Below are 27682 nucleotides of genomic sequence, written 5' to 3' on the forward strand. Positions count from 1 at the left end.
GGTCTTTTGTGTTTCCATACAAATTGTGAAATTTTTTGTTCTAGTTCTGTGAAAAATGCCAGTGGTGGTTTGATAGGCATTGCATTGAATCTGTAGATTGCTTTGGGTAGTAGAGTCATTTTCACAATGTTGATTCTTCTAATCCAAGAACATGGTATATTTCTCCATCTATTTGTATCATCTTTAATTTCTTTCATCAGTGTCTTATAATTTTCTGCATACAGGTCTTTTGTCTCCTTAGGTAGGTTTATTCCTAGATATTTTATTCTTTTTGTTGCAATGGTAAATGGGAGTGTTTTCTTAATTTCACTTACAGATTTTTCATCATTAGTGTATAGGAATGCCAGAGATTTCTGTGCATTAATTTTGTATCGTGCTACTTTACCAAATTCATTGATTAGCTCTAGCAGTTTTCTGGTAGCATCTTTAGGATTCTCTATGTATAGTATCATGTCATCTGCATTTGTGAGTTATTTTATAGGCAAAGTGACTCTTAAAGGTTAATAAGCCAAAGAATAAAAAAAATTGTACTGTATATAATTATTAATTTATTCTAAAGCATCTATTTAGGTGTTAACTTTTTAGAAGCCATTATGCTAAGAACTAGGTATATTAATTTGAAGTATGATTCTCAAATCATAATGAAAGATACATATGCATAAACAAAGGATACCATGTTAAATGCAGAGATAAATACAAAAGCGTGAATATCCATCTTTACATAGGGGGTGAAGTTAAGAGAGCATTTAAAGCCAAAGAGATTGCTATGTGAGTAATGAGAGGAGTTTGCCATGCAGAAGAGGAAAAAAGACATTTCTAGAAGAGAGACCAAAAGGGTTGAAATAAGCTTGGAATATTGAGAGAGCATAGGAGTAAGAACATATGAGAAAAAACAAACCATACAAAAAAAACCATACCAAAAAAAAAGGAAAGCTGATTATACAGGAGGAAATTTAAATAGCTGGAAGTATTTTGATAAATGCTAACATAGTTGCTCTTGCCTCTTTGGGACATGGTTTCCTTATCCATAAATTAGACGAGATAAATTAGATAACATCTTAAATGTCTTCCAATTTTAACAGTTTGATTTTATATCTTTTTTTTTTTTTTTTTAAGAGCGCAAGGGCCGCGAGCGCCCGTGAACCTCCCGGGCCAGCCCCCGCGCCGAGGGTGGCGGAGGACACGGACGCATTCGGCGGCACGCGTGTGCCGCCGGCCCCTCCGGCCCCGCACGGCGCCCCCGGGAAAGGGGCCTACCTACGGGGCCGGCCCTGCGACGTCCCCCAGGACCCTCGGTCCGCACCCGCCCCCCCTTACCCCGTCCCAGCCCGTGGGCGAGGCCCACGGCGGGGTGGGGTGGGGAGGGGCGCGGCGCGCCGAGGCCGGGGGGTGGCACCGCGAGGGGCGCCCCCCTTCCCCCTCGTCCCCCTTTTCCCTCCGGCGGGACGGGCGCCTCCCCCGACCGGCCGACCGGCGCGGGCCGGTCCGGGGACGTGAGCACCGAGACCCGCCGCCACCACCGCCGCCGCCGGTCAGCCACCGAGGGTGGCCCCGTGGAGGCCGCCCCCGGGGTGCGGGGTGGTGTGGGAGTCCGGAGAGCGAGGGAGGGAAGGAAGGAAGGAAACGGACACGCCGAGCCCACCCCCGGGGCCCCGCCGCCGCCGCCGCCGCCACCACCGCCGCGGCGACGGTGGCGGCGGTGGGCGGCGTGAGCGACAAACCCTTGTGGCTGACTTTCAATAGATCGCAGCGAGGGAGCTGCCGTGCTACGTACGAAACCCCGACCCAGAAGCAGGTCGTCTACGAATGGTTTAGCACCAGGTTCCCCACGAACGTGCGGTGCGTGACGGGCGAGGGGCCGGCCGCCTTTGATTTTATATCTTAAAAGTATTCAAGAGAACCTACCTTCTGCAAGTGTAACTGTCACAGTCTCTCTGAGAATATTCCCACTATCTGTAGTCCACTGAAGCTGAAATGGGAACATTTACTTCAGTAAAAAGAACACAGCATTTGTTTTGAAAACTAGTGTAAAACAGCAATGCAACTGTCCTATCTTATTCAGTCATAGTATAAATGTGCTTTATTCTGCAATTACTCTCTTTATTTGTTCACATTCTCAAAGCATTAAGTATATTTAACTATGCAAAGAAATTAGCTTCCTAAGGTCAGATAGCAAGAATTTGGATAGCAAGTGTAGATGGCAAAGACTACTGCTAACCAAATCTGTTTTAGTTGCTGAATTTTGGATAGTGAATAACTAAGAGTTTTGGACAGAAAAGAATAGTAGCTCTAGCTTAAAAAAATCTCACTCTATTCAGTTACTGAATTTAGAGAGTAAAAATGTATAGAGAAGAGAATACTGCTACTTGAGATTTTAATGCCAAAATCACTGCTTGTATTACAATTAGCAGTTCCTGGGTAACTACATTAATCTCTTCAGATTAGGCAAAATTTTCATAGAAATGGCCACTTTTCTGGAGAAAGCTACAGTATCACAGTATGAGGTAAACTTTATATCCATAGACGGCATATAGAACCAACATCACCACTTTGTGTATTCAAGTCTGAACTATTCTATTTAAACTTGCTTCTATTGAAATTTTAAAAAGAGGTGGAGATATACACAGTATGTACTCAATAAATATCTGTTAAATGAATAAGATATACTTTTTACAGAGATAATGTGTTGATTTTTAAGTGAAGATTACTATTGTTATTATAGTCAGGGTTGGAATCGCTGATATTTCTTCTTGTGAGAGTAATAAAAAATAGTTTAGTCAAATCATCATCTGAGAGTTCATAGTGTTCACATTTTGAGAAAAAGATACTACCATTTTTCCTTACATCACAGTTACTTATATGGCCTAATAGCAATCATGCATCAGCTGAGAAAGATTGTTGTAATAAAACAAGGAATTACAGTTGTAATCATACCGTTGCTGGAATAATCTCTGAGTTATATACCTTATCTCCATTTCTCAAGGACTTCTGTACCTCATGGATGTGATTTTTTATATCATTTACAGTTGGAAAAAAGGATAAATTATGTCTTTCAGGTACCTCATCAGGTTTGAATAGTTCCCTTTCCACAAATTTTCTATGGAGAATATAAAATAGAATAAAAACATAAACAATCTAGCAATCTAATTCAGATCAAATGACAAAGGTTCCCCTTTAGTATAAACTTCTGTAAAGTATGGTTTACAGCTTTATAAGTAATTTATGTTTTTCCACTTTTTTCCCATACATTAAGTCATGGAATTCATGCAGATTAAAGAAATGTAATATTTTCGCTGGTTAAACACCTGTATATCTTAGAATGAGCTTTGATGTTTTTATGAATTTAATGAAATCACTATTTTCAATTTAAATGTAATATGTTTTTGAATGCCAGGCACTGCACTGAACACTTCACGTCTAGTACCTCCTTTAACCCACACTATAATCCTGTGAGGTAGGTATAATTATCATTCCCACTTTACAGATGAGAGAACTGAGGGCTACAGAAGTTAAGTATTGCATTGGCCAAAAAGTTCATTCGGGTTTTCGTAAGCTGTTGGGGAAATCCGAATGAACTTTTTGGCCAACCCAATCATTTCCCCAAAGTTATATGCCTAGCTAGTATGTAAGAGAGACTGGGTCTATACCAAAGTTATACATATAAACATCATGTTTCATTGCTTTCAAAAGTTATCAACTAATATATGAAATATGTCTGCTCAAATTTTACAAGTAGACAAATGAGAAGATAGAAATAAAAGGCAGCATTGCCATACGATGGTTATAAAAAATAAAGATATAAAAGAAATGATAAAATTCAATATATATATTCTTTGTGCATTACATTCAGTAGACCATATTGAAGAGCTGTATTATACCTCTGTTTTTACAATATAGGTTTAGTAAAATAGTGGATGGCTTACCAAACTTTGGCTCTGTTCTAAGAATGCCCCAATGGAAATAAACATAAAATGTCTAAGAAAGCTGCTAAATAGAAAAGTCATGTATTAATTAAGAAATAATCCTGGGAAATACTCATTGTGTCGTTCAGATCAGACTACACAGTAACCAGAAGGAATAAGGTCAGTTAAGTAGCAGAATTCATGCTGGAGAGCACAGGCTGTAGTCAGACCTAGATTTCAGTTCTGCCTGTATATCTTTAACCACCCTGAGTCTCCATTTCCTCATCTGCAGAATGAGGATAAATACACAAACTTCATGAGTCATAAGAATAAATGAGATGATACCTATAAGTGCTTAGCACAATAGCTGGCACATACATACTAAGTGCCACATAATAATTATTATTATATCCTGAGTATCAATAAAATTAGATCAGAGTACTATCTATAAAATTTCATTAAACGAAAAAACTATCCACATTCTTTTGTTGTAATAAAATTTAATTGTATTTCAAATAGGTTAAAACAAGTATCTTGGCCCACGTTTTAAAATCTTTTCTACAAATTTTTTTTTCTGTAAAGGTATTTAGTACATAATTCAATGTATATATCATTTAGAAATAGTCCAATTTGCCAAATCTGAATATGGAATATCTCAAATGAGTAATTCGAATCATTACTTATGGCTTGCCAAGCATCTGCAGAAAAATGATCAGTTCATAAATAAGATTATTTTAATAAATTAATAAACTATATTCCTTATCTACTCTGATAGCCTATATCCTGGAAAATGTCTATAATGTTAAGTGTATTATTTAAACCAACAAACAGAAATGAAAAATGAAAAAGAACAATTTGTTTCTACTGTACCTTAGCTGTTTCCTTACTGCATACACTTGTTGTATTCCCTGTGATACTAATTCTTGAATTTTATGTGCTACTTGAGGATGCAGACGTGAGGGTAATGTACAGTTCTCATCTCTAACTGCAGTTTCCTCTTCTTCAAGAGAAGACATAGGAAAAGGGGAAGGTGATAAAGGGAGGCAGGGAGTCTCTAATTCGTGATACTGATGAGCTTGCTGCGTAGGTAACTGTACATACCACCTGACAAGAAAAAATATTTAAAATTATATTACTAGACAAAGGCAAGAATCAGGGCTTCCCTGGTGGCGCAGTGGTTGAGAATCTGCCTGCTAATGCAGGGGACACGGGTTCGAGCCCTGGTCTGGGAGGATCCCACATGCCGCGGAGCAACTAGGCCCGTGAGCCACAACTACTGAGCCTGCGCATCTGGAGCCTGTGCTCCGCAACAAGAGAGGCCGCAATTGTGAGAGGCCCGCGCACCGCGATGAAGAGTGGCCCCCGCCCTCGCGCAGAAACAAAGACCCAACACAGCCAAAAATAAATAAATTAAAAAAGAAAAAGCAAGAATCATAGTTACTTATGTTAATATTCATCAGGAGAAGGAATCATCTTTTAAGAAAAATTATATGATTATATGATATTAAATAAATATAAATTTAAAATGTTTAAGTAAATTAAATAAAAATAAATATAAATAAAAGTTAAAATGTTCTCTCTTAACTCTTCTAAGATTGGCTTTATACCCAATTAAATAAAAATCTTTATAAACCTTTATAGACTTTTACTATGTCCTTAAAGTTAAGGAGGATGCAAGATTTAGGTATACATGAAAATGGTATTTAAAATTTCAGGGCTTCCCTGGTGGCGCAATGGTTGAGAATCTGCCTGCTAATGCAGGGGACACGGGTTCGAGCCCTGGTCTGGGAGGATCCCACATGCCGCGGAGCAACTAGGCCCGTGAGCCACAACTACTGAGCCTGCGCGTCTGGAGCCTGTGCTCCACAACGAGAGGCCGCGATAGTGAGAGGTCCGCGCACTGTGATGAAGAGTGGCCCCCGCTTGCCACAGCTAGAGAAAGCCCTCGCACAGAAACGAAGACCCAACACAGCAAAAATAAATAAATTAATTAATAAACTCCTACCCCCAACATCTTCTTTAAAAAAAAAAAAAAAGAAAGAAAGAGAAAATAAAATTTCATATTAAGTAAATTTTACCTCAAAATAATGAGATTTTAAAATCATCTTTTGAATTGTGTATTTTCCCATTCTTCTACCATTTTGTTCCCAAATTACAACTTCTGTGTTGTACGTATAATCCTCCTAACCAAAGAGTGGATATAATTTAGTGCCTATGAAGATTGAGCTATGTGAGAGAATCTTCTCAGACAGGAACTCAACATACTGCCCCCATAGCACTCCAGCTCCTTTCGCCCCAATGAGCAAGAGAATCAACTAAAAGGTGAACACAGATTTCTTACAGCCATGCAGTAAAACAGATTCTAGGAAAATGAACTGATCTGATAGGATACAGTTTTAATAAATATCTTTATACAAAATGCTTACACTGTCTGATATTGCATGAAATGGAGCCTACTTAAAAATTATAAAAAATGTTCTCCAAACTGAAGAGCCTAATTATTGATTGTATTTATTTTTCATATATCTGAAACTTTTTCTAAAGATCACATAAAAACTATATTCCATACACTTAACCCCCTTATAAATTCTTCACCTGGACCAGCACATAACGGAAAGTAAGAAAGAAAGCTAATATTTCTTATTTAAAACCTGAAGCATAAAAGATATAAAATGGAATTTTATATAGGGCTTAGAATTCATATCTGGCTGCCATAAGTAATCAAAGATGGGTTTAAAAAATATATGTAGGTGACTGCAAGTTCAGTTCCTAATAAGTATCTGAAAAAAATGTACTAAATATATAATAAAATGTGTTGTTAAATATGTATTTATCATTTGGGGAAAAAACTTCCACATGGTATAAAGAATTCTTTCATTAAAATTATCCACATTTGGATGATAAACTCAATGGCTTATACAGTGGCAAATCATTAATACCTAGGGAGCTACTAATAAGACATCTATCTACCTTATAAAAACCATTTCTTAATGAAATAATTGGAAAACATAATATAATTTCTCTTATTACAGAATTCTTCCAAATGGAGCGAAGTAATTTGTAAAATAAAAGAACAATATAAATGTCATACCTAAGAACACCACCAGCATCTACCAAGTTCTTCTTTAGCATGTTAAAGGCTTTTTCCTGCTCCATTCGGATTATTTTCCTGTCAATTTTGGGGTCTGTAGGAACTCTATATTCAGGAAATTTCTGTACCTTTTTAATGTAAATCCTTTTTATAAGAGAAAGAAGAATTTTTTTCATTATACTATAACCTCAAGACTAACTTATCAACCACAAGTTTACTTTAGCATTAAAGTTTAGAGAAAATTCGATTAATCTAGAAAGCATTCAGATAATTATGTGAAAGATATGCCATATTTTCAGTGTATAATACTCAGCAACTTAACAATAATCATTACTTTAGTAAAAATGTCTAAATATTATGAATATTAACTTTTTTTTTTTTCTGGATCTGTCTCTTCTCCATTCTCCCTGAAGCTATAAACACCTCACACCTGGATTACTTTACTACCCACCTTCTGGAGCCTCTAGGCCTGTAGTCTTCCATTTCTTAAATCCACTAGATATATCAATGCCACAATAATTCTTTGCATTTGTACTTCTCTGTTGAAGAATCTATCTGTTCTTTAATCAAGCACAAATTTCTTAGCAGCATTCAGGGCGTTCTATATGATTCTAATTTATTTACCCATCTTTTCATAACTTCAAATATAAAATTGCTTTTCCTGTGAAGTTTATCATCTCAATGTTCCTTCCTCCTCTGATACCAAATACACAATCGTGCTATATCTTTCTTTATATCATTCTCCTACCCTACCATATCTTCCTTCTAATTCTCTACCTACCAAAGTCAATCTAAACTTCAGTATCCAGGTTAAGTTCCATTTTCTTTCCTGTTAATGAGTTTGCTAGGATATATTACTTCTCTGAAGACAGTTAGCTAATCCACACATTTAACATTATATACAATACTATTATGTTCTCTTATAGTTTGTTGCTTCCTGACCTACCCCAACAATATTTTAAGTTTCCCATGATTAAGTAAAATCATATACCTCTTTTAGTCTCCCCTCCTTCCCATGGTACCCAATGTTGTTGCTGGGCACAGAGCAGATACTCAAAAAGTACTTATAGAATGATAGAGAATAAAATTATCTCTTCACGTATAGAGATTTTCTCCCAAGTTATATCTAAAGTTCTACATTGCTCATATTTAAAAGCAATGTTTTGTTTAATGGTCTACACTGCTTATATTTAAAAGCAAAGTTTTGTTTAATGGTCAGGTTTAAATATTGTCTAAAGTTAACAGTATCAGATTAAACATGAAAAGCCTTCTTAACTGGCTTTAAAAACTTCTTGAGAATGCTGAGGTTTGTGATATGAGATGTAATGCTAATATAAAATGTTTCAAAGCTCAACTAAATCCAACATTTACGTGTTATTTAAAAATTTTATCTTATGATTTAAAACACTTTCAATGTGTGAAAAAGGAATATTAGTAACGAACATTACAAAAATCTTTTATTGGTGCACATTTTTCATTCTCAGCCACAGCAATGACTACTCAATAGTCCTATTCCACCTAAAACTTACTCTGTTGGTCTTCTACATTGCTGGTATGAATATAATTGGTAAAATCACTCTACAAAGCAACTCTGCAACACCTGTCAACATTTAAAAAGAATACAACACTTGCCCTAGCAATTTCATTTCAAGGAATTTATTCCATCAATATACTTACACAAGTGTACAAATAGGTACAGTGTTATTAGTTGCAGCTTTGTATATAATAATAAAGAATATTTTCCAGAGCCTACATGTCCATTGTTGGAGGACTAATTAAGTAAATGATAATTCATCTATAAATGGAATATTATATGGCTATTAAAAAGAAGGAGCCATGAAAATAACATAATTTATATGTCAATTTTATCTCACTTTTTAAAATCAGTTGATCAATCAATAAAAAGAAGTAATTGGTTCATTTAAATACAGACATGGAGCCAACTTTGAGATATACTGAGAATGAAAAAAAATAGAGTAAAACAAGGTCCTACTGTATAGCACAGGGAACTATATCAATATCCTATGATAAACCATAATGGAAAAGAATATGAAGAAGAATATTTATATGTATAACTGAATCACTTTGCTGTACAGCAGAAATTAATACAACATTGTAAATCAACTATACTTCAATAAAAAATTTTTTTTAATGTAGAGTACTATATATCTCTACATTCACACTAGTATGAAGCATAATAGCTGTGCAATAAATAACTACAATAGGCATTCAGAATGGAAATATATCAATGTGAATTCATAGCCAGAAAGAAGGTATGCTACTACCCAAATTTAAGGAAAGAAAATATTAGTAATCTTTACTGAGATCTTCAACATTTATGACGGTAGAGTATATACCTATATGCATATACACAGAATATCTTTGCAAGGTTACTCAAGAAACTGGTAAGAGTTGTTGCCTTAAAGTGGGACATAGGAAGCAGGGGTAAGAGGAAACAGATTTCACTGTATGCTTTTGGCACTGCTTAAACTTAATAAAAATGTGCATACTAGCTATTCAAAAATAAGTACTTAATAAAAAAGAAATAAAAGAAAATAAAGCTTACCGGGCTGGACAAGTAGCTGTGTAGAGCTGACAAGACCTGCTTTCCTGCTCGCTGATTTTTTTTAACTGGAAACCTTTTCTTCTTGGCCCATACTGACACTCCATTACCACAGCTCTACTCCCTGTGGGCCAAAACCAACTATTGATATTTAATTCAAGTATCCATCTGTTCTGGATACTAGGTTAAAAATAACTTGGTGGTGGCAATGACAAAATCTATACTTCCAATTATACAACCTTAAGGAAAGAAAACATCAGTAAGATTTACTAAGATGTACAAACACATAAATTTAAAAGTTTATTGTAAAGTTACCAAATGTACCGCATTATGGTAAGAAAATTAGCAAATACCACATATACTGACTGTCAACTGGTATTTACATATGTATGGTTTTTAATAATAAAATTTACTACTTTATAAGTAGAAATTAGCAAATGCAACATTTGTTAGTAAATATTAATATTATTTAAAATTTTGTTTCCTTTTATAATTCCTTATTTCCTTATTTCTAATTGAGCTGTTAGAATAATGTGATTACCAGCCTTTAAGATGGCTCCCAATGATCCCTGCCTCTTAGTACTCATGTCCTTGGTAATCCCCTCCCCTTGAGCATGAGCTAGACTTACTAACTTACTTCTACTGAACATGGCAGAAGTGACAGGATGTTATTTTTGATATTAGGTTATAAAAAGACTGTGACTTCCATCTTGGGTACTTTCTTGCTCTTGCTTGGATTGCTCTCTCCTGGTGAAATCAGATATCATGTGGTGAGACAGCTCTGTGAAGAGGCCCACCTGGCAAGGAATAAGGCCTGCCAACAGCCACATGAGTGAGCATGGAAGCAGATCCTCCCCCAGTCAAGTCCTGAGACGACGGCAGATCCAGCCAACATCTTAACTGCAGTCTTGTGAGAGAACCTGGGGCAGAACCACCTTGTTAAGCTGCTCTTGGATTCCTGACCCATAGAAACTGAGACAATAAATGTTTGTTGTTTTCAACCACCACATTTGGGGTAATCTGTTACAGTGCCACAGATAACACAAATAAGCAGATGTGAAAACTATACAATTTAAGATTTTAAGTTGGATATCCTAATCTATGTAGGGTACAGCAAACTTTTCAAATATAAAACCCCAAACCCCAGGGACGGCCCAGTGATAGAATCTGCCTTCCAATGCAGAGGACACAGGTTTGATCACTGGTCGGGGAACTAAGATCCCACATGTCCCAGGGCAAGCAACGACAGAGCCCACATGCTCTAGAGTCCACATGTCACAACCAGAGCACCCACAAGCCACAACCACTGAGCCTACATGCTCTAGAGCCTGCACAGCACAACTAGAGAGAAGCCCACATGTCGCGACGAAGAGCCCGCGTGCTGCAAGAAAGATTCCACATGCCACAACTAAGACCCAATGCAGCCAAATAAATAAATAAATAAATATTTTTAAAAACCCCGAAAAACACCAATCGTGAATAAAAATGTTGATAAGGCTGATAACTAACTTCTTCTAAATGATGGTAAAAGGAAAATCACAGTTTGAGAAACAGTATTTTATAATACATAAAACAAATAATTAATATGCAGAATATAAAGAACCATAAATAATTTAAAAATAAAAACTAACTACCAAACAGAAAAATGGGCAAAGACTATGGACAGGCAATTCAGAAAGGAAACAAAAGGATATTAAATAAACAATAAAAAGACGCTCAACTTCACTAGTAAACAGGGAAATGCAAATTGAAACAATACTAAGGACTTCGCTGGTGGCACACTGGTTAAGAGTCCACCTGCCAATGCAGGAGACACGGGTTCGAGTCCTGGTCCGGGAAGATCCCACATGCCGTGGAGAAACTAAGCCCGTGCGCCACAACTACTGAGCCTGCACTCTAGAGCCCGCGAGCCACAACTACTGAGCCCGTGTTGCCACAACTACTGAAGCCTGCACGCCTAGAGCCCGTGCTCCACAACAAGAGAAGCCACCGCGATGAGAAGCCCACGCACCGCAACAAAGAGTAGCCCCCACTCGCCGCAACTACAGAAAGCCCATGTGCAGCAACGAAGACTCAACGCAGCCAAAAATTAATTAATTAAAAAAAATAAAACAATAGTAAGATACTCTCTCACACTCTTCAAATTGGTAAACATAAAAAATTTGACAATACTCTAAAACAACTGAATCCACTGATCAATCTTACAGTTAAAAATGCTACATAGGTAGTGATAAGAAGTACACAGCACACCTATGAAGTATCCTCGCAAAATACTTCAATCAAAATTAAATCTTCATTTAATCAAACTCATACATCTAACAGATTACAGGAAATACAGGAGATAAAAGAACATGTTAAAAAACACCAGAGATAGAATCAGCAAAATCCTGAATATGGCAAAGTGTACAGGACAAACTACCTGGGGGAAAAGAGGAGAGAAATTTTTAGATGAGAAGAAACTTAACCAAATTTGATCCATAAGCTTGGTTTGCATGTGAATTTATACAAACCTCTTCAAAAAGAATTATGGTAAGTGGAGAAATGGGAACAATGGACAACTTATGATATTAGGAAATTACTGTTTGGACTTCTTTGGTGGTCCAGTGGTTAAGACTCCACGCTTCCACTGCAGGGGGCATTGGGGAACTAAGATCCCACATGCCATGCAGCATGGCCAAAAAATTAAAAATTAAAACATTTAAAAAAAAAGAAATTACTGTTAATTTTTTTAAGTGGGATAATGGGATATCCTTATATTTCAGATATATACTTTAATACCTATTATATACTTTAGTAATTATAGATGAAACGATATCTGGAATTTCCTGTAAAATCATCTCTAGTAATTATAGATGAAATGATATCTGGAATTTCCTGAAGAAGTGGGTAGGGGTATAAATGACACAAGATTGACCACTTGTTGAAGCTGGATGATGCATACACAGAGTTATGAGATTTCATACATTATTACCTCTACTTTGATATGCATATGAAAATTCCCATAGCATAAAGATTTTTTAAAATCTGACAATGTTAAATCATAGAATGAATGTGGGAAAGGGAAATTTTCATACATTCCTCAAAGGACTAAAAATTGATACAGGTTGTCAATCCCTCACGTATGATTCTCATATTTAAAAAGCATGGAAAACAAAATTTTTTGGAATACATTTGGCTGCAAAACCTGACCTGAACTTTATGAGGCTATTTATAGTCTTTATTCCTTTTAGTGTGGCTATGCATAATGAATTACTGTGTTTGATTATGTGATATTGTCTATAGAATACTTGCTAGGAGTATTCTGTAATATTACCATACTACAGTCCAAAAATACAGAATTCTGAAATACATTTGGGAAAAAAATGTTTAGAGATTTTGGACCTGAACACCACCTTAGAGAGCAACTCGAGATAATTTTGTAAAGTAATTCCACTTTAATGCACACACTCTAGTAAACCACTTACAACTTTCCAACAGAAAACATGTATCATGGAGGTTAGACCATAGAATTCTTTGTAATATTGAAAAATTGGAAACAACTTAAATGATCATTAGTAGAAAAATAACTGCAGTTTGGGCATATGCTGGAATGACCAAATTTAAGTAACAGATTATTATATAATGTTAAATTATATAATAATTAAATTGGGTTAACTAGAATTTATAATTATCAATATGGATAGATTTCAAAAATAAGAATGAGTGAAAAGTTTACCTAATAGTATAGTTTATTACTTACATAAACTTTAAAATGTTCAAAACAATAAAATATATTATTATAAATACAAACATGTATGATAAAGTATAAAAATACACACCAAATTCATGTAGTAGCTGCCTGAGGGGAGTTAAGGGATTTGAACTGGGGAGGAGAATAAAACCTGGGCAGAAGGGGTTACATTTATCTCAGCTTCCTCTAAGTAGTTCTCTTTACCCTCAGGGGTCCAGGATGAGGCTGCAACTCTTCTAGTGGAATCAATGCCCCCATATTTCTGAAATAAATCACTTACTCTTAGGTTCTCTGGGGTCTGACTAGTCCTAGGGTGACTCTCTGGGAATTGTTTGAAACTCTACTGCTTTAGTAAACACTAGCCCAGTGTTTGAGAATGCTATATGTAACATAGCTGATACTTGAGAACCCTAATATTAGAATTCTATATAATAACTCCAGATTGTATACCAGTTCTATACAGTAACTCCTGAGTTATACACTATGTAAAATGGACACCGATTTTTTTTCCAAAAGACAAATCAAGAGAGAAGGAGAGACTATCAGGATTGGATGGAAAAAAAAAAAAAACCAACCAGCTATACATATTTAAAATAATAAAACTGCTCTATGGTTTGATCTTTATTAAATAGGTCTACCCAGAATTTAAATATTTTTTACTTTCTATTTTCAGTATGAAGTATTATTTATTTACCCTAATATACTAAAATACAATTTTACAACATAAAATAATTGGTTATATTTACTATAAGTTTTCTTTTTAGTTTAATATGCATTTTTACCAATTAACAGTCAGTTGTCATCTACCAAAATGAAAATGTTATCACCTTAGGAAAACCACTTTTTCACAACGGATCATGGCTCTTGCTGAACTTTTTAAAATAAATCTTTAAAAAAGTACCTGCATTGACAAATGGGATTCCATCATATGGGACATACTGGGATTTCCACATCAAGCGTGTAGCTGGCTTGGCTGGGCTTGGAGATTGGCGGGTCCCCCAAACACTCTGTGTTTGCTGCTTGTGAAATGTTAGGACACTTTCTAATTCAGTCTCACTTACACAGTAGCCACGGTATGAATCTCCAATTTTCTGCATGTAGAAATTCACACACATATCACTCATTCAGATATACATGTCTTACTTCCATTTTATGGTTCCATTCTTGTTCTTTATTCTTTAGCTCCCAATTTTAACTTCCACCTTGCTAATATATTTTTAAGTATTTTTGTAAGCTGTCTTAAATTCTTCCTGAAATAAGGTAAGGTATAAACAAATCATGTAAATAAATTGATATTATCTATCCACAACCTTGTGAGTATCCCTCAACTAGAAGAAAAGCTTTTTCTATACCCAGAGAAATTTTTAAACTGTGATCTCTTAAACTGAAATGCATTTAGACCTAGAATTGATTCCATGTATGTTTCTCCCTTATAGGGAATAAGAGCAGAGATGTGGAATAGAAATCTTTTTCCTCCTAATTAGACTAAATATTTCACCTGGCAATAATACATTTAACAAAAGGAAGGTATCAACCTACTGATGTAGGTATACTTTGAGCCACAATAAAAAGAGATATTCTGATTCCAAACAATACATTATCTACAATTTCCCCTAAAAATAATGAAAATGCCTATGCTTATGAATTTTCTTCTAGCCTAGATATTTCCTCATCAAAATATCCCTACAGATAAAAGTAGGAACATAAAGTCTAGCTATAGCATTTTTTTACAAATAAAATGAATACAGCATATAATGTTGTTAATGAAAGGAAAAATTCAGAATTAGTACAGTGCAGTCAGGCCCACATCAGGAGATAAAAGTTTAATGCAGTATTGAAATTTTTCCAACTAAGAGATTTTGGTCAAATCTAAAAAATGCCTACAAGAAAAACACCTTTAAATGGAAATTCAAAAAGTAAAAAGGACTACTAAACAATATTTTTAAGCAAAATGCAGAAAATATTTCTTCAGTCATTAACCAAAAATGTTTTTCACTATTGATATAGCTTGGAGAAAAAGAATCCTTCAATCTTTGATATAATTCAGGCTGTTGGACAGTTTTAACTAATTTCTTACAAGATATATGATGTTAGATAAGCTACACAATGTACCATGGTGTAAAATGAATTAATTTGGCCACATAATTGCTAATGCTTTAATGTCCATAGCATTTCATGAAGTTTATAATAATGATTTTAAAAACCCTCATCAAACGACAAGAATAGTACCTTTAGGAAACCACTGAAAAACTATGACTAACAAAAAGTGTGAAGGGAAAAAAAATCTTACTGTCTATATATACATACGTACATAACACTTAGAAAAGCAACAACAGTGATAATGTCCTAACAAATGTAATATATCATTAGACTTCATGATTAGAAATTTTCTCAAAATATTAAAACTCAAGTAATGTTTTTCCTTGCCATATTTTAAGATTTGTTTAAAACAACGAAGCATTTTAATAATTAAATACTCATTACCATGTATGGTTTATATGTAGAAGCGCATGGTCCTTTTCCTCAAAAAGTGTATAGTCTAAAAGGTATGTAATAGTGAACAACCCAAGCTAGCAAATAATTAAGAATGGTAATGGTAATAATTATCAAAGAATTTTAAGAGATAAATAGGGACTTCCCCAATGGTGCAGTGGCTAAGACTCCGCGCTCCCAATGCAGGGGGCCCCAGGTTCGATCCCTCGTTGGAGAACTAGATCCCACATGCATGACGCAACTAAGAGTTCGCATGTCACAATTAAGGAGCCCGTGAGCTGCAACTAAGGAGCCTGCCTGCCACAACAAAGAGACAGCACAACCAAATAAATACATAAATAATTTTTTTTTTTTTTTTGCGGTACGCGGGCCTCTCACTGTTGTGGCCTCTCCCGTTGCGGAGCACAGGCTCCGGACGCGCAGCCTCAGCGGCCATGGCTCATGGGCCCAGCTGCTCCGTGGCATGTGGGATCTTCCCGGACCGGGGCACGAACACATGTCCCCTGCATCGGCAGGCACTCTCAACCACTGCGCCACCAGGGAAGCCTCATAAATAAAATTTTAAGAGATAAATAGGTAAAAGATAAAGTAATCATTAGACTATTACAGAAAAGACATATAGGACTTGCATTGGGATTTGAAGAATAGTGGTTAGAAAGGTAAGTAGAAGAAAAAATAACATATTAGGAAATGGAAATAAACACAAGTGAAGGAGGAGATAAAGGAAGATTCTGAAGTGTGTGTACCAAGTAGGAAGACTTGGCTAACACGAATGAAAGATGAATTGGAGAAAAGCAGGAAATAAAAAAGGATAAATAAGGTGATACCTGATTATAGAAGACCTTGAAAGCTAGTAACAAGTGGCTAAATGATGTGGAAAAATAACACTAAGCTTATTGGGCAGTGAGAAAAGACAATGAAAGTAATATTTAAAGATAAGTAGTTTTAGAAACCATACAGTAAAGACTAGAAATGGAAGAGTCAAAGAGATTAATGGGAAGGCTGTTACCATGATTGAGTTCAAGATAACAAAGGTCTGTGGGAAAATCTCCCTTTAAACCACTTTAAAGAAAAAAACTAAAAGAATCAGGTGACTATCTGAATATGGGAAAGGAAGAAATTAGTCTAAAACTTTGTATCTAAGGAGATGGTATTTGTTATTACATAGACAAGGAATTTAGGAAGTAGAGCTAGTTGTGGTATGGCGGATAATTTCTCTTTAGATATGGTGAATTTGAGGTGAAATCTAAATAAAGCTTCAAGTAGCTAGAGATCTGGGACAAAAGCAAGGGCAGAATTAAAGAACTGGTGATAGAGATTTGGGAATCATTTTTATAAAACTGAGAATTGAAAGTCAACAAAGCTGTTAAGCTCTACAAGGGATAAAATGTAGAGAAATAAGACAAGGTCAAACGGTGAACCTTGAAGAATTTCCACTGAGAATATGAAAAGAAATAAATGCCAGGCAAAGAAAGAGAAGGAATGATTAAAGGATAAAAAGTAGAGAAACATGATAGTGAAGTTTTATGGAAGACAAGGGAAAAGAGTTGTAAGAGAAGAAATGAAATGACAGTGAAGTGTGAAGGGATTTATAAGATCTCTGCTTTAACAGAGCTTACAAGCTCTAAGGAATAAAAGAGTTAGCACAAACATGAACAAAATATTACAGATACAGCTTCTATTAGTTGTACTCAAAAGTGGACATTTTGGGATGAATTGTAGTTATAATCAGCTAAGTGAATTTACATAAGGATTATTTTTTAACTTACCTCACAGCTCCTAAGACGACAGGCCCATATAGGTGTGTTAGAAGAAAGTGGCTGGAGTGGAGCCAAAAAGGGTTCTTCAAGTATTCTGGGATGGGGGGTATATATAAATATATATTACAAGTTACACACACACACACACACACACACAGCATTCAGTTGCTTTATCCTCTTAGCCAGTCAAAGACAATACTGAGGTCATCGATTAGAAATTGTAATAATAATGACAGATTGGTCTGATGGATGTAATTACACTTTCTAAAATCATTACTATTTTATCAATTGCTAAAGCAAAAGTCTAACTTTGTTCTTCCAAATACCTGTAGTTTCAACAAATTCAAGTGTTTTATATATCTTTCTCAGAGCTTATTTTGTATTCTTCTCACATAATTATTTTTCATTTAACAAAAAATGAGCAAATAAACCATCTTCAGGTGGACTTATTAACAGTAACAAGATATTACATCAAGTTCTAAAGTTAAATGTCATAAATATTATGTTACCTTTAAAATATTTTCATAGAACAAATAAAATATAAGTAATACAAAACCCATGTCTGTATTTCCCTAAATTATTATAAAGTGTTATTTTTAGGCAAAAATAAAAGCTGAAATAGACATTAACAAAAAACATTTTAAACACTTTACCACAGAGGAATTAAATGCATAAAATTGTGATGAAGAACCATTAAAAATTATAGGACCTAGGGCCTCCCTGGTGGCGCAGTGGTTGAGAGTCCGCCTGCCGATGCAGGGGATACGGGTTCGTGCCCCGGTCTGGGAGGATCCCATATGCCGCGGAGCGGCTGGGCCTGTGAGCCATGGCTGCTGAGCCTGCGCATCCGGAGCCTGTGCTCCGCAACGGGAGAGGCCACAACAGTGAGAGGCCCGCGTACCACAAAAAAAAAAAAAAAAAAAAAAAAAAAAAAAAAAAAAAAAAAAAATTATAGGACCTAGAATGGATATTTCTTTTTTTAAAAAACTCTATTAGTGCCAGATGTTTACAAATTGCTTCAAAAGATAACAGGCAAATGTCACTGAGGAAAAGTAGCATGTTGGCCTTTTATAGATTCTAAAGTAGCTCCTTTATTGCCAAGATATTATTAAAATGATTAAGGATGTATTTGATGATGGTTTATTCTATTTTCTGAATTTCTGATCTTCTCTATAGTCAGCCAGCTTTAAATGTGATAATGTAAAAAGAGATTTCCATGGTGATATCCAAAGATGAGCTCCTCTTTCTCATTGACTCACCTGGTCACTGTCTTTTTGGGCAATGTGAGGGATGCTTGTGGATGAAGAACGTAACTACTGTTATTGTCTGCTAGAGAATCCACTCTTACAGTTGGTAAGTTTCTGTCACTGGGTTTCTCTTCAGAGACATCTTAACAATAAGAACAAGAACAAAGCAACATCAATATCTTGAATAAGACCATGAGAATGTAATGAACTGGAACTAATATATTTGAAATAGGAAAGATATACTCTGAAGCTAAAGATAATAAAACTTATACTTTATTGAGAATTTCTCTGATAAACTTGTTTACTTTTAAACTGTAATACTGACTACTGAAGTTTTGTAACTAAGTTTTGGAACTTATATTGAACAGCTAGGATATAAAAGTGGTAGAAGTAATTGTTACATTAATAGTATCACAATATAATAGGAAAATGGAAAACTAATTCCTTTTAGTTTCTATACCATGTTTGTAATGTTTTCTGCAAACTATGTTTTTTTTCCTTAAGTTGTAACAACTGTTACCAAAGACAAAGAATCATAACACTAAAGTAAGAATATTTGCCGTAAAGCATTATCTATGAAAAAACGACAACAGTGTAGCTATGATGTTAGAAAAGAGATTTAAATAGATGGAAAAGGAAGGGAAGAAAAAGGAAAAGAATAGGGATATTATCAAATAGGTAGAAAAAGAATAAAATAAAAAGAAATAGGGGGACTTCCCTGGTGGTGCAGTGGTTAAGAATCTGCCTGCCAATGCAGGGGACATGGGTTCGAGCCCTGGTCCAGGAAGATCCCACATGCCGCGGAACAACTAAGTCCATGTGCCACAACTACTGAGCCCACATGCCACAACTCCTGAAGCCCACACGCCTAGAGCCCATGCTCTGCAACAAAAGAAGCCACTGCAATGAGAAGCCCGCACACCACAACAAAGAGTAGCCCCCGCTTGCTGCAACTAGAGAAAGCCCACGTGCAGCAACAAAGACCCAACACAGACAAAAATAAAAAATAAATAAATACGGACTTCCCTGGTGGCACAGTGGTTAAGAATCTGCCTGCCAATGCAGGGGACACGGGTTCGAACCCTGGTCCGGGAAGATCCCACATGCCGCAGAGCAACTAAGCCTGTGCTCTAGAGCCCATGAGCCACAACTACTGAGCCCACAAGCCTAGAGCCCATGTTCCGCAACAAGAGAAGCCACCACAATGAGAAGCCCGCGCACCACAACGAAGAGCAGCCCCCGCTCGCCACAACTAGAGAAAGCCCATGCACAGCAATGAAGACCCAATGCAGCCAAAAAATAAATAAATAAGATAAATTAAAATAAATAAATAAATATATTTTTAAAAATGAGGAGCATGATTCTTTCTGAACCTGAAGGAGCAAAGAGGAAAAGAGCAAAGAGGATGAGAAGAATAGTTAAAAAAAAAAAAAAAGTGTCACATATCAAACAACAACACTGATAAAAATATAAAATAAAAATTTCTCCAGTAGCTATTAGCACTATATTCTTGTTATTGTTGCTGTCATTATTACTGTTATTAAAATTAAGAAGAATTTATTTTATGCTCACTGGTCATTTGGGAGGAAGCAAGAGTCAACCAGCTTCACAGAATTCCAAAATGAAATAGACAGCTAACCTAGACAGGAGTTGAAAAATGAACTTGAAATTTATTTGGGCTAAGAAACTGTTTCTAATCATTCAGTTCACAATCTCACCCAAAGAGATCAATTTAAGCACTGACTTTCATGAGGTGATTTTCTGAATATACGTTCGTTCTTTAAAACATTCTTAAATCCCCTATATCCCATGATTACTCACCCTGAGGACTATTCACATCCACAAGCTGCCCCTGAGGTACAATCACTTGTGTCGTTCCTGTCTGGGTAGATGGAATTACACGCAGCACCTGTCCATTTTCTGATGGGCTGGCAACAATCATCTTGGAAGCATTTTAAAAAAATCAAATGCATAAGTCTACAATGATTCAAAAGAATCATTACTTAAAAAATTATTAGACATGCCTATCTCTACAGCAGATACTATCATTTTCTTCGCTTTATAGATGAAAACACTGAGGTACCTAAAATTTTTTTCCCAAAGTCTCACAATAGATAAGTGGTAAAGCTAGGATTCAAAACAGGCAGTTTGATCCTATGTCCTATGATCTTAACCACCTATGGTCTTAATCATTACATGGACGTGAGGTCTAATTACTTAGTAACCTGAACAAGTAAGTCTCTGACTAGACTAAATATATTTACTTTTTTCTACCTACTGTATTATCCACACATTTGACCTATTTGTGTGATAATCACTGGTCTCATATTTTAAGTCATTTTCATTTAAAAACAGTAACTTACATGTCTAATTAAACAGAATTTATTTTTATATCTCTGCATTTTTATATATCCTGTCTTGGTCTATAAGAAATACTACAGAAAAAGTCTGAAAACATAGGGGAATTGTATATTTATTATTTCCTTTGCTGTTTTTGTTTTTTTTCAGTTTAACAAATGAACTCCTTGCCTCAAATTTAGAGGAATGTCAACTAAGAAAGTGTCTAAAGTTGAAGAAAAACATTTTGAGCCTATCATTTAAAAATATAACTAATATATTATTTAAAATTAAGTTTATCCTATATTTGCAGACTTTCTGGATACCTTATAAACTTTATTACCTAAAAACTACTCTTCTACTAACAGTTTTACTGTTTTACCTGAAATCCCCTGTCCTCAGTTTTCCCTAGGGCAAATAACTGTCCTTGATCATTCCAACCCACTTTCTCAAACTTCCCTTTTGCTATGTAAAACATGAAAACTTTGCTGATGGCCTGATAGAGATGGCATCACTTTTAGAGAAGGTCATTTGAAAAACTTTAAATTTGGAAAAAAAAAACAACCCTTAAATCTCAACAAAACGGAAAGCTTTAAATATAATCATAAACATTTCCCAGAAATTAAGAGTAGAAATTTTTTCCTTCCCTCAGTGTTTGTCAAGTTTCTTGAGATAAAAATATCTTGCCATATCTCTTATACCTCTTATTACTTCAGCATGAAAATCAACTGTAAACTCTGAGGATGATAATTCCTTTTCATTTGTGGAGTTAATACTAAGCGGCAGGACTTTACATGCATTGGGTTGGCCAAAAGGTTCGTTTGTTTTTTTCTGTAAGATGGCTCTAGTAGCACTTAGTTGACTTTAACTTCATTCAAAACAATTCTGTAGATTTTATGTGACAGCTGTCATATCAGTGTGCATTTAAAAAAAGACTGATCAAAATTGGTGAATTTTTTTATAGATGTTTATTAGCATCATACTTTTTTATTTTTTTGGTTGCACTGGGTTCTAGTTGCTGCAGGTGGGCTCCTTAGTTGCAGCATGTGGGCTCCTCAGTTGCAGCCAGTGGGCTCCTTAGTTGCAGAATGTGAACTCTTAGTTGCTTCATGCATGTGGGATCTAGTTCCCTGACCAGGGATGGAACCCGGGCCCCCTGCAATGGGATCTTGGAGTCTTAACTGCTGCGCTGCCAGGGAAGTCCCAAAATTGGTGAATTTTGTGTAGCCATTTTAATACTGAAGATGGAAGAAAAAAAACATTTTTGGCATATTATGCGCTTTATTATTTCAAGAAAGGTAAAAATGCAACTGAAATGCAAAAGAGACTTGTGCAGTGGCATGGAGAAGGCGGTGTCTGATTGAACGCATCAAAAGTGGTTTGCGGGGGCTTCCCTGGTGGCGCAGTGGTTGAGAATCTGCCTGCTAATGCAGGGGACACGGGTTCGAGCCCTGGGCTGGGAGGATCCCACATGCCGCGGAGCAACTAGGCCCGTGAGCCACAACTACTGAGCTTGCGCGTCTGGAGCCTGTGCTCCGCAACGAGAGGCCGCGATAGTGAAAGGCCCGCGCACTGCGATGAAGAGTGGCCCCCGCTTGCCACAGCTAGAGAAAGCCCTCGCACAGAAACGAAGACCCAACACAGCCATAAATAAATAAATTAATAAACTCCTACCCCCAACATCTTCTTTAAAAAAAATAAAAAAAAATAAAGTGTTACAGATAAAGTTAAGTCTCATCCTTTAAAAAAAAAAAAAAAAAAAAAAAAAAAAAAAAAAAGTGGTTTGCGAAGTTTCGCGCTGGAGATTTCTCGCTGGATGATGCTCCACGGTCAGGGAGACCAGTTGAAGTTGATAGCAATCAAATCGAGACATTGAGAATAATCAACGTTATACCACGCAGGAGATAGCCGACATACTCATAATATCCAAATCAAGCACTGAAAATCATTTGCGCCAGCTTCATTATGTGAATCGCTTTGATGTTTGGGTTCCACATAAGTTAAGCGAAAAAAACCTTCTTGACCGTATTCCCGCATGCGCTACTTAAACGTAATGAAAACGTTCAATTTTTAAAACAAATTGTGATGGGCGATGAAAAGTAGATACTGTACAATAATGTGGAACGGAAGAGACTGTGGGGCAAGCGAAATGAACCAACACCAACCACATCAAAGGCCAGTCTTCATCCAAAGAAGGTGAGGTTGTCTATATGGTGGGATTGGAAGGGAGTCCTCTATTATGAGCTCCTTCTGGAAAACCAAATGATTAATTCCAACAAGTACTGCTCCCAGTTAGACCAACTGAAAGCAGCACCCGACGAAAAGCATCCGGAATTAGTCAACAGAAAATGCATAATCTTCCATCAAGATAACGCAAGGCCGCATGTTTCTTTGATGACCAGGCAAAAACTGTTACAGCTTAGCTGGGAAGTTCTAATTCATCCACCATATTCACCAGACATTGCACCTTCGGATTTCCATTTAGATCTTTACAAAATTCTCTTAATGGAAAAAAATTTCAATTCCCTGGAAGACTTTAAAAGGCACCTGCAAGAGTTCTTTGCTCAAAAAGATAAAAAGTTTTGGGAAGATGGAATTATGAAGTTGCCTGAAAAATGGCAGAAAGTAGTGGAACAAAAGGGTGAATACATTGTTGAATAAAGTTCTTGGTGAAAATGAAAAATGTGTCTTTTATTTTTACTTAAAAACCAAAGGCACTTTTTGGCCAACCCAATATTACATTATTTAATCTTCATGACATGTATACGAACTATATACATTTTATACATGAGGAAATTGCAACACAGTGGTTACAAAACTCACGCAAGGTAACTCAGAGCTATATAGTCCTGAGCTGAAATTCAAACCCAAGCAGTCTGACTCCTTTTAACCACTACTCTGTACTGTCTCCCAATATCTGATTATGTTACTTAACCTAAAAAAAGACAAAAATAAAACAATATGAAAACCCTACTGGACTTTAAAAGGCAATAGTAATAATACTGTTGTTAATTCTTTACTCCCTGTAAATGAGATTAAATATGTGTGAAAATTTTTCATTCATTCTTAGAAAATAAGAGTGCTGTGGTTATTTTTAAATCCAAATAAAACACATATAATAAACTTATAATTTATTCAATCATATGAAAATTTCATAATTAAGACTGATCTGTGGAATATCCCCTTAATTTTGAAACTGTTTCCCAGGCACAGTAGAAAAGAGTCTCCTCCATTTTCTGTTTCCTTAGCTTATTCCACCTGTTACCTAAAAAACTATTTTTAATTCATATAATTTGACAATGGTGATGATAATACTACTTTTTCTATTACCAAAAAAAGTAATTATCTTTAATCTTTGCTATGAAAATAAACATAGTTTTGAAGAGTCATCTGCTGCAATACATTTTCTTTGAGGCTGACCATGAAAATCATCAGAAAATCTTGGCTGATGAGTAGTTTTATATTTACTGGGCTCTTTGTGTACAATATTTCTAGTAAATGAAAAATATCATCCCTGCTTCACTCCAAAACCTCCTCTCATCCACTGCAGATTCACCCACTACAGAATCTTTACTAGTTCCGTGAAAGCTTCTATGTGAAAAAAAATCATACTTAAAAAAAAAAAAAAAAGTCATTTTTTACAAACAGCTCCACTTGGTGGAGACTTTGCTAATGGGAAGACTATCTATATATGGAGGCTGGGGGTATATGGGAACTCTCTGTATTTTCTTCTCATTTTGCTGTGAACCTAAAACTGCTCTTTAAATTAAAGTCTATTAAAATAAACAAAAAAGCTCCACTAAGTTTCCCAGAATATCACCACCTTCTGATCTTTGGTTCTTTGGAGAAGATAGCTTCTTACACTCCATGTTCCTTACATTTATTTTCATGCTCATGCCACATGTTTCCTATTTCACAACTTCAAGCAACCCTCTGTATCATCTCCTACCGCAAACAATGTAAAATCACCTTTATAATCACTTCAGATAGAACATTTAATACAATTACAAAGAGAATGGGAACTCGAACTTTTTTCAGACCCAGACAAATAAGCAACTTTAACATGCTTTTTAGGAAAGGTACCATGTGTAAAATGATAACCCTTCATACATTTAGACTCTTTTATCCTTCCATTAGAACACACAGACTTTCTAAATGTTCTGATAGAAACTAGAATAAATGTCAAATAAGAGGGGAAATTACAGAAGCATTTCATTTTGAACATGAAATATTAAAATGTATTGGTTCACATCTAGATTATTTGTTGCATATTAACCTCTGCTGGTGATGCAGTATGATTACAGAAGCTTACCCTAACTTTGCATTTCAGTCCTGAAGTAAGCCCAGAAATACGTTGAGCCTGAACATACACACAAAAAAGTTGTCTACAGTTAGCCACCTCTCAACCAATTACTCTCAATGCCAAAATTTAGCTGGATTATAAGGGAGCAAAAGGACATAGATTAACTCTAGAATGCTTTAGACTAGAAACAAAAACAAGAATTTTGGGTTAAATGGTTGCTTACTTAAGTATAATTTATAATTGAAGTTATGATTTTTAAAATAATTTTTATTATTGAATTAAAATTTGTTGTAGAAAATTTGGAAAATATAGGCAAACAAAGAGATACATTATTCTTCATATTATTACTGATATAAATATATTATTAGTCAGAGAGCAATTTAGAACTTTTTCTCATTAATTTTATTTGAATCAAAACCATCTATCACCACATCTATTCAACTGTGAACTTGGTCATAAATATTTTTGGCTAACAGTTTAGAGCAGAACTGTCAACTTTATGCATTGTTATTCACATGACACCTACATATCTACTTACAAAGATCAGTAAGGGTATGTCTAAATTCCATTATTCCACTGGTACTTCCATTGCTTTCTTTTTCTTCAAGAAAGCATACCAGCATGTGTCACACAAATCAGTAACTGAGATGTTGATAGAGCAAACAACGTTGAGTTCAGTCAAATGTATATACAAAAAATAAATGTAAGTTATATGTAAGCTCTGGCACTTTAGCACTAGTGACAGATTATGTTACATTTCCAACGGATCTCAAAGCACCAGTAGCTGGGACGTACTGGTTTGAAGTACTCTGTAGTCCTGAAAGGAAATCTTTTTAAATCCTTATATAACTTAAAAATGAATGTCATGGAAACAGTATTTTCAAAGCAATGTAAAGCAATAGTGTCAAGAAATTAAGGTCATCTAGTAAGACTAATACATTTTGCTAAATAGCAGAAAACTGGTTATTTTAAAAACGTACTCACCATTTGCGCATTAGAATCCCCCAATGACTGAAGCTCATATTGAATAGGCTGCCCATTTTGGTCCACTAGGTGGAATTGCTCTGCAGAAAGAGTCTGTGTCTGAGTCAGGGGCCCTGGTATATTCTGTGATGTGAGTGAATTATCCACTGCAGTAGTAATGGGTAAAACTCTAGGGGAACCATCTTGTCCAAAAGAAGGCTCACTGGAGTCCATACAGCTTAGATGCTTTTGCAAAGAAAAAAAAAAAAAATCACTTGAGTGTTTGTAAAATAAGTTACAATTTTTAAAAAATAGAATGTTTTTAATAAAAGATGGAGACATATTAATTTTTCAGTTAATTATTCACTTTACTTTTTGCAAGGGTTATCAATTTACAGACTGATATAGACAGAAGTTCTTAAGTGAAACTGTTGATTTTTATTATATTTTATTTCAAATTGTCCACAGGAATACAATGTGAAATGATGAAATATTTATAATTCAATATGTAGATTTTTCTTTACATATAAACTTTCATGAATACATTAAAGTTCTATATTATAAAATTAAATATGATAGAATTTTAAAAATTCTTGAATACATTAAATATAACACTATTCCTTAAACATAAAAAATTGTCCAATTGCATGCTGCTTTCCCTTTAAATGGAAAAAAGTTCCCAGTTGAATCCCTACTTCAAATACCTGAGAATCGGTTTTTGACTCTTCGGAATCATTATGGTTGACTCTTAATGAATCAACAGACTGTTCCATGCTGGTATCATATTCAATTCCATTTTCTTCTATTATTTAATACCTGAAAGAGTTTAAATATCTGATCAACTAAAGCACTTAATATTTTAATAGAATGTTTGTCTTAAATAAATTTCTCATCTCCCCTATTGTGTTACCCTACACAATTTAGGTTAAATCATTTACACCCTATAAGATCAATAAAATGAACATTCTTGTTAAATAATTTGCAAAGGCAGCAGAATAAATTCAAGACAGTGCTATGTAGTTTCCTCACCCTATCCTTAATTGCACTCATGTACTGGTTTATTAAGATTGCTGCTATGTGACAGGTACTGTTGTTACACCCTTTCAAATTCTTCTAAAATTCTCATTTTACAAAGATGTAATCTAAATAAAAGCTTTTAATTTTATGAGGTGTGCCCTATCATAGCATTAGATAATTTTGAAAGAGATCTCTTGGTACAGGAGGAGATTATATACACACAACTCTTACCATAACATACAATTATACCACTTAATATTAGCATGACAAGCTTTG

At 35.3% G+C, this 27682-nt stretch overlaps 1 protein-coding gene across 1 annotated transcript in view; it reads right to left on the reverse strand.

Annotated features, from left to right (window-relative positions):
- The window catches only part of CARF (calcium responsive transcription factor), a gene marked incomplete at its 3' end in the record, with an annotated part of 34877 nt that extends 7706 nt beyond the window's left edge, over positions 1–27171 (reverse strand). The window contains exons 1-11 of the mRNA XM_079709892.1: positions 27094–27171; positions 26411–26635; positions 20608–20728; positions 18799–18928; positions 17549–17633; positions 14188–14377; positions 9560–9680; positions 6994–7137; positions 4773–5006; positions 2935–3097; positions 1906–1969 (exon numbers count right to left, since the gene is read on the reverse strand). Coding sequence (XP_079566018.1) covers positions 1906–1969; positions 2935–3097; positions 4773–5006; positions 6994–7137; positions 9560–9680; positions 14188–14377; positions 17549–17633; positions 18799–18928; positions 20608–20728; positions 26411–26635; positions 27094–27162 — 1546 coding nt within the window. The 5' untranslated portion in view covers positions 27163–27171. The remainder of the gene's footprint in view (positions 1–1905; positions 1970–2934; positions 3098–4772; positions 5007–6993; positions 7138–9559; positions 9681–14187; positions 14378–17548; positions 17634–18798; positions 18929–20607; positions 20729–26410; positions 26636–27093) is intronic.
- Between the last annotated feature and the right edge of the window lie 511 nt (positions 27172–27682).

The sequence above is a fragment of the Hyperoodon ampullatus genome (genome assembly GCF_949752795.1).
Source record: "Hyperoodon ampullatus genome assembly, chromosome: 8".
In the NCBI taxonomy this organism is placed as follows: Eukaryota; Metazoa; Chordata; class Mammalia; order Artiodactyla; family Ziphiidae; genus Hyperoodon; species Hyperoodon ampullatus.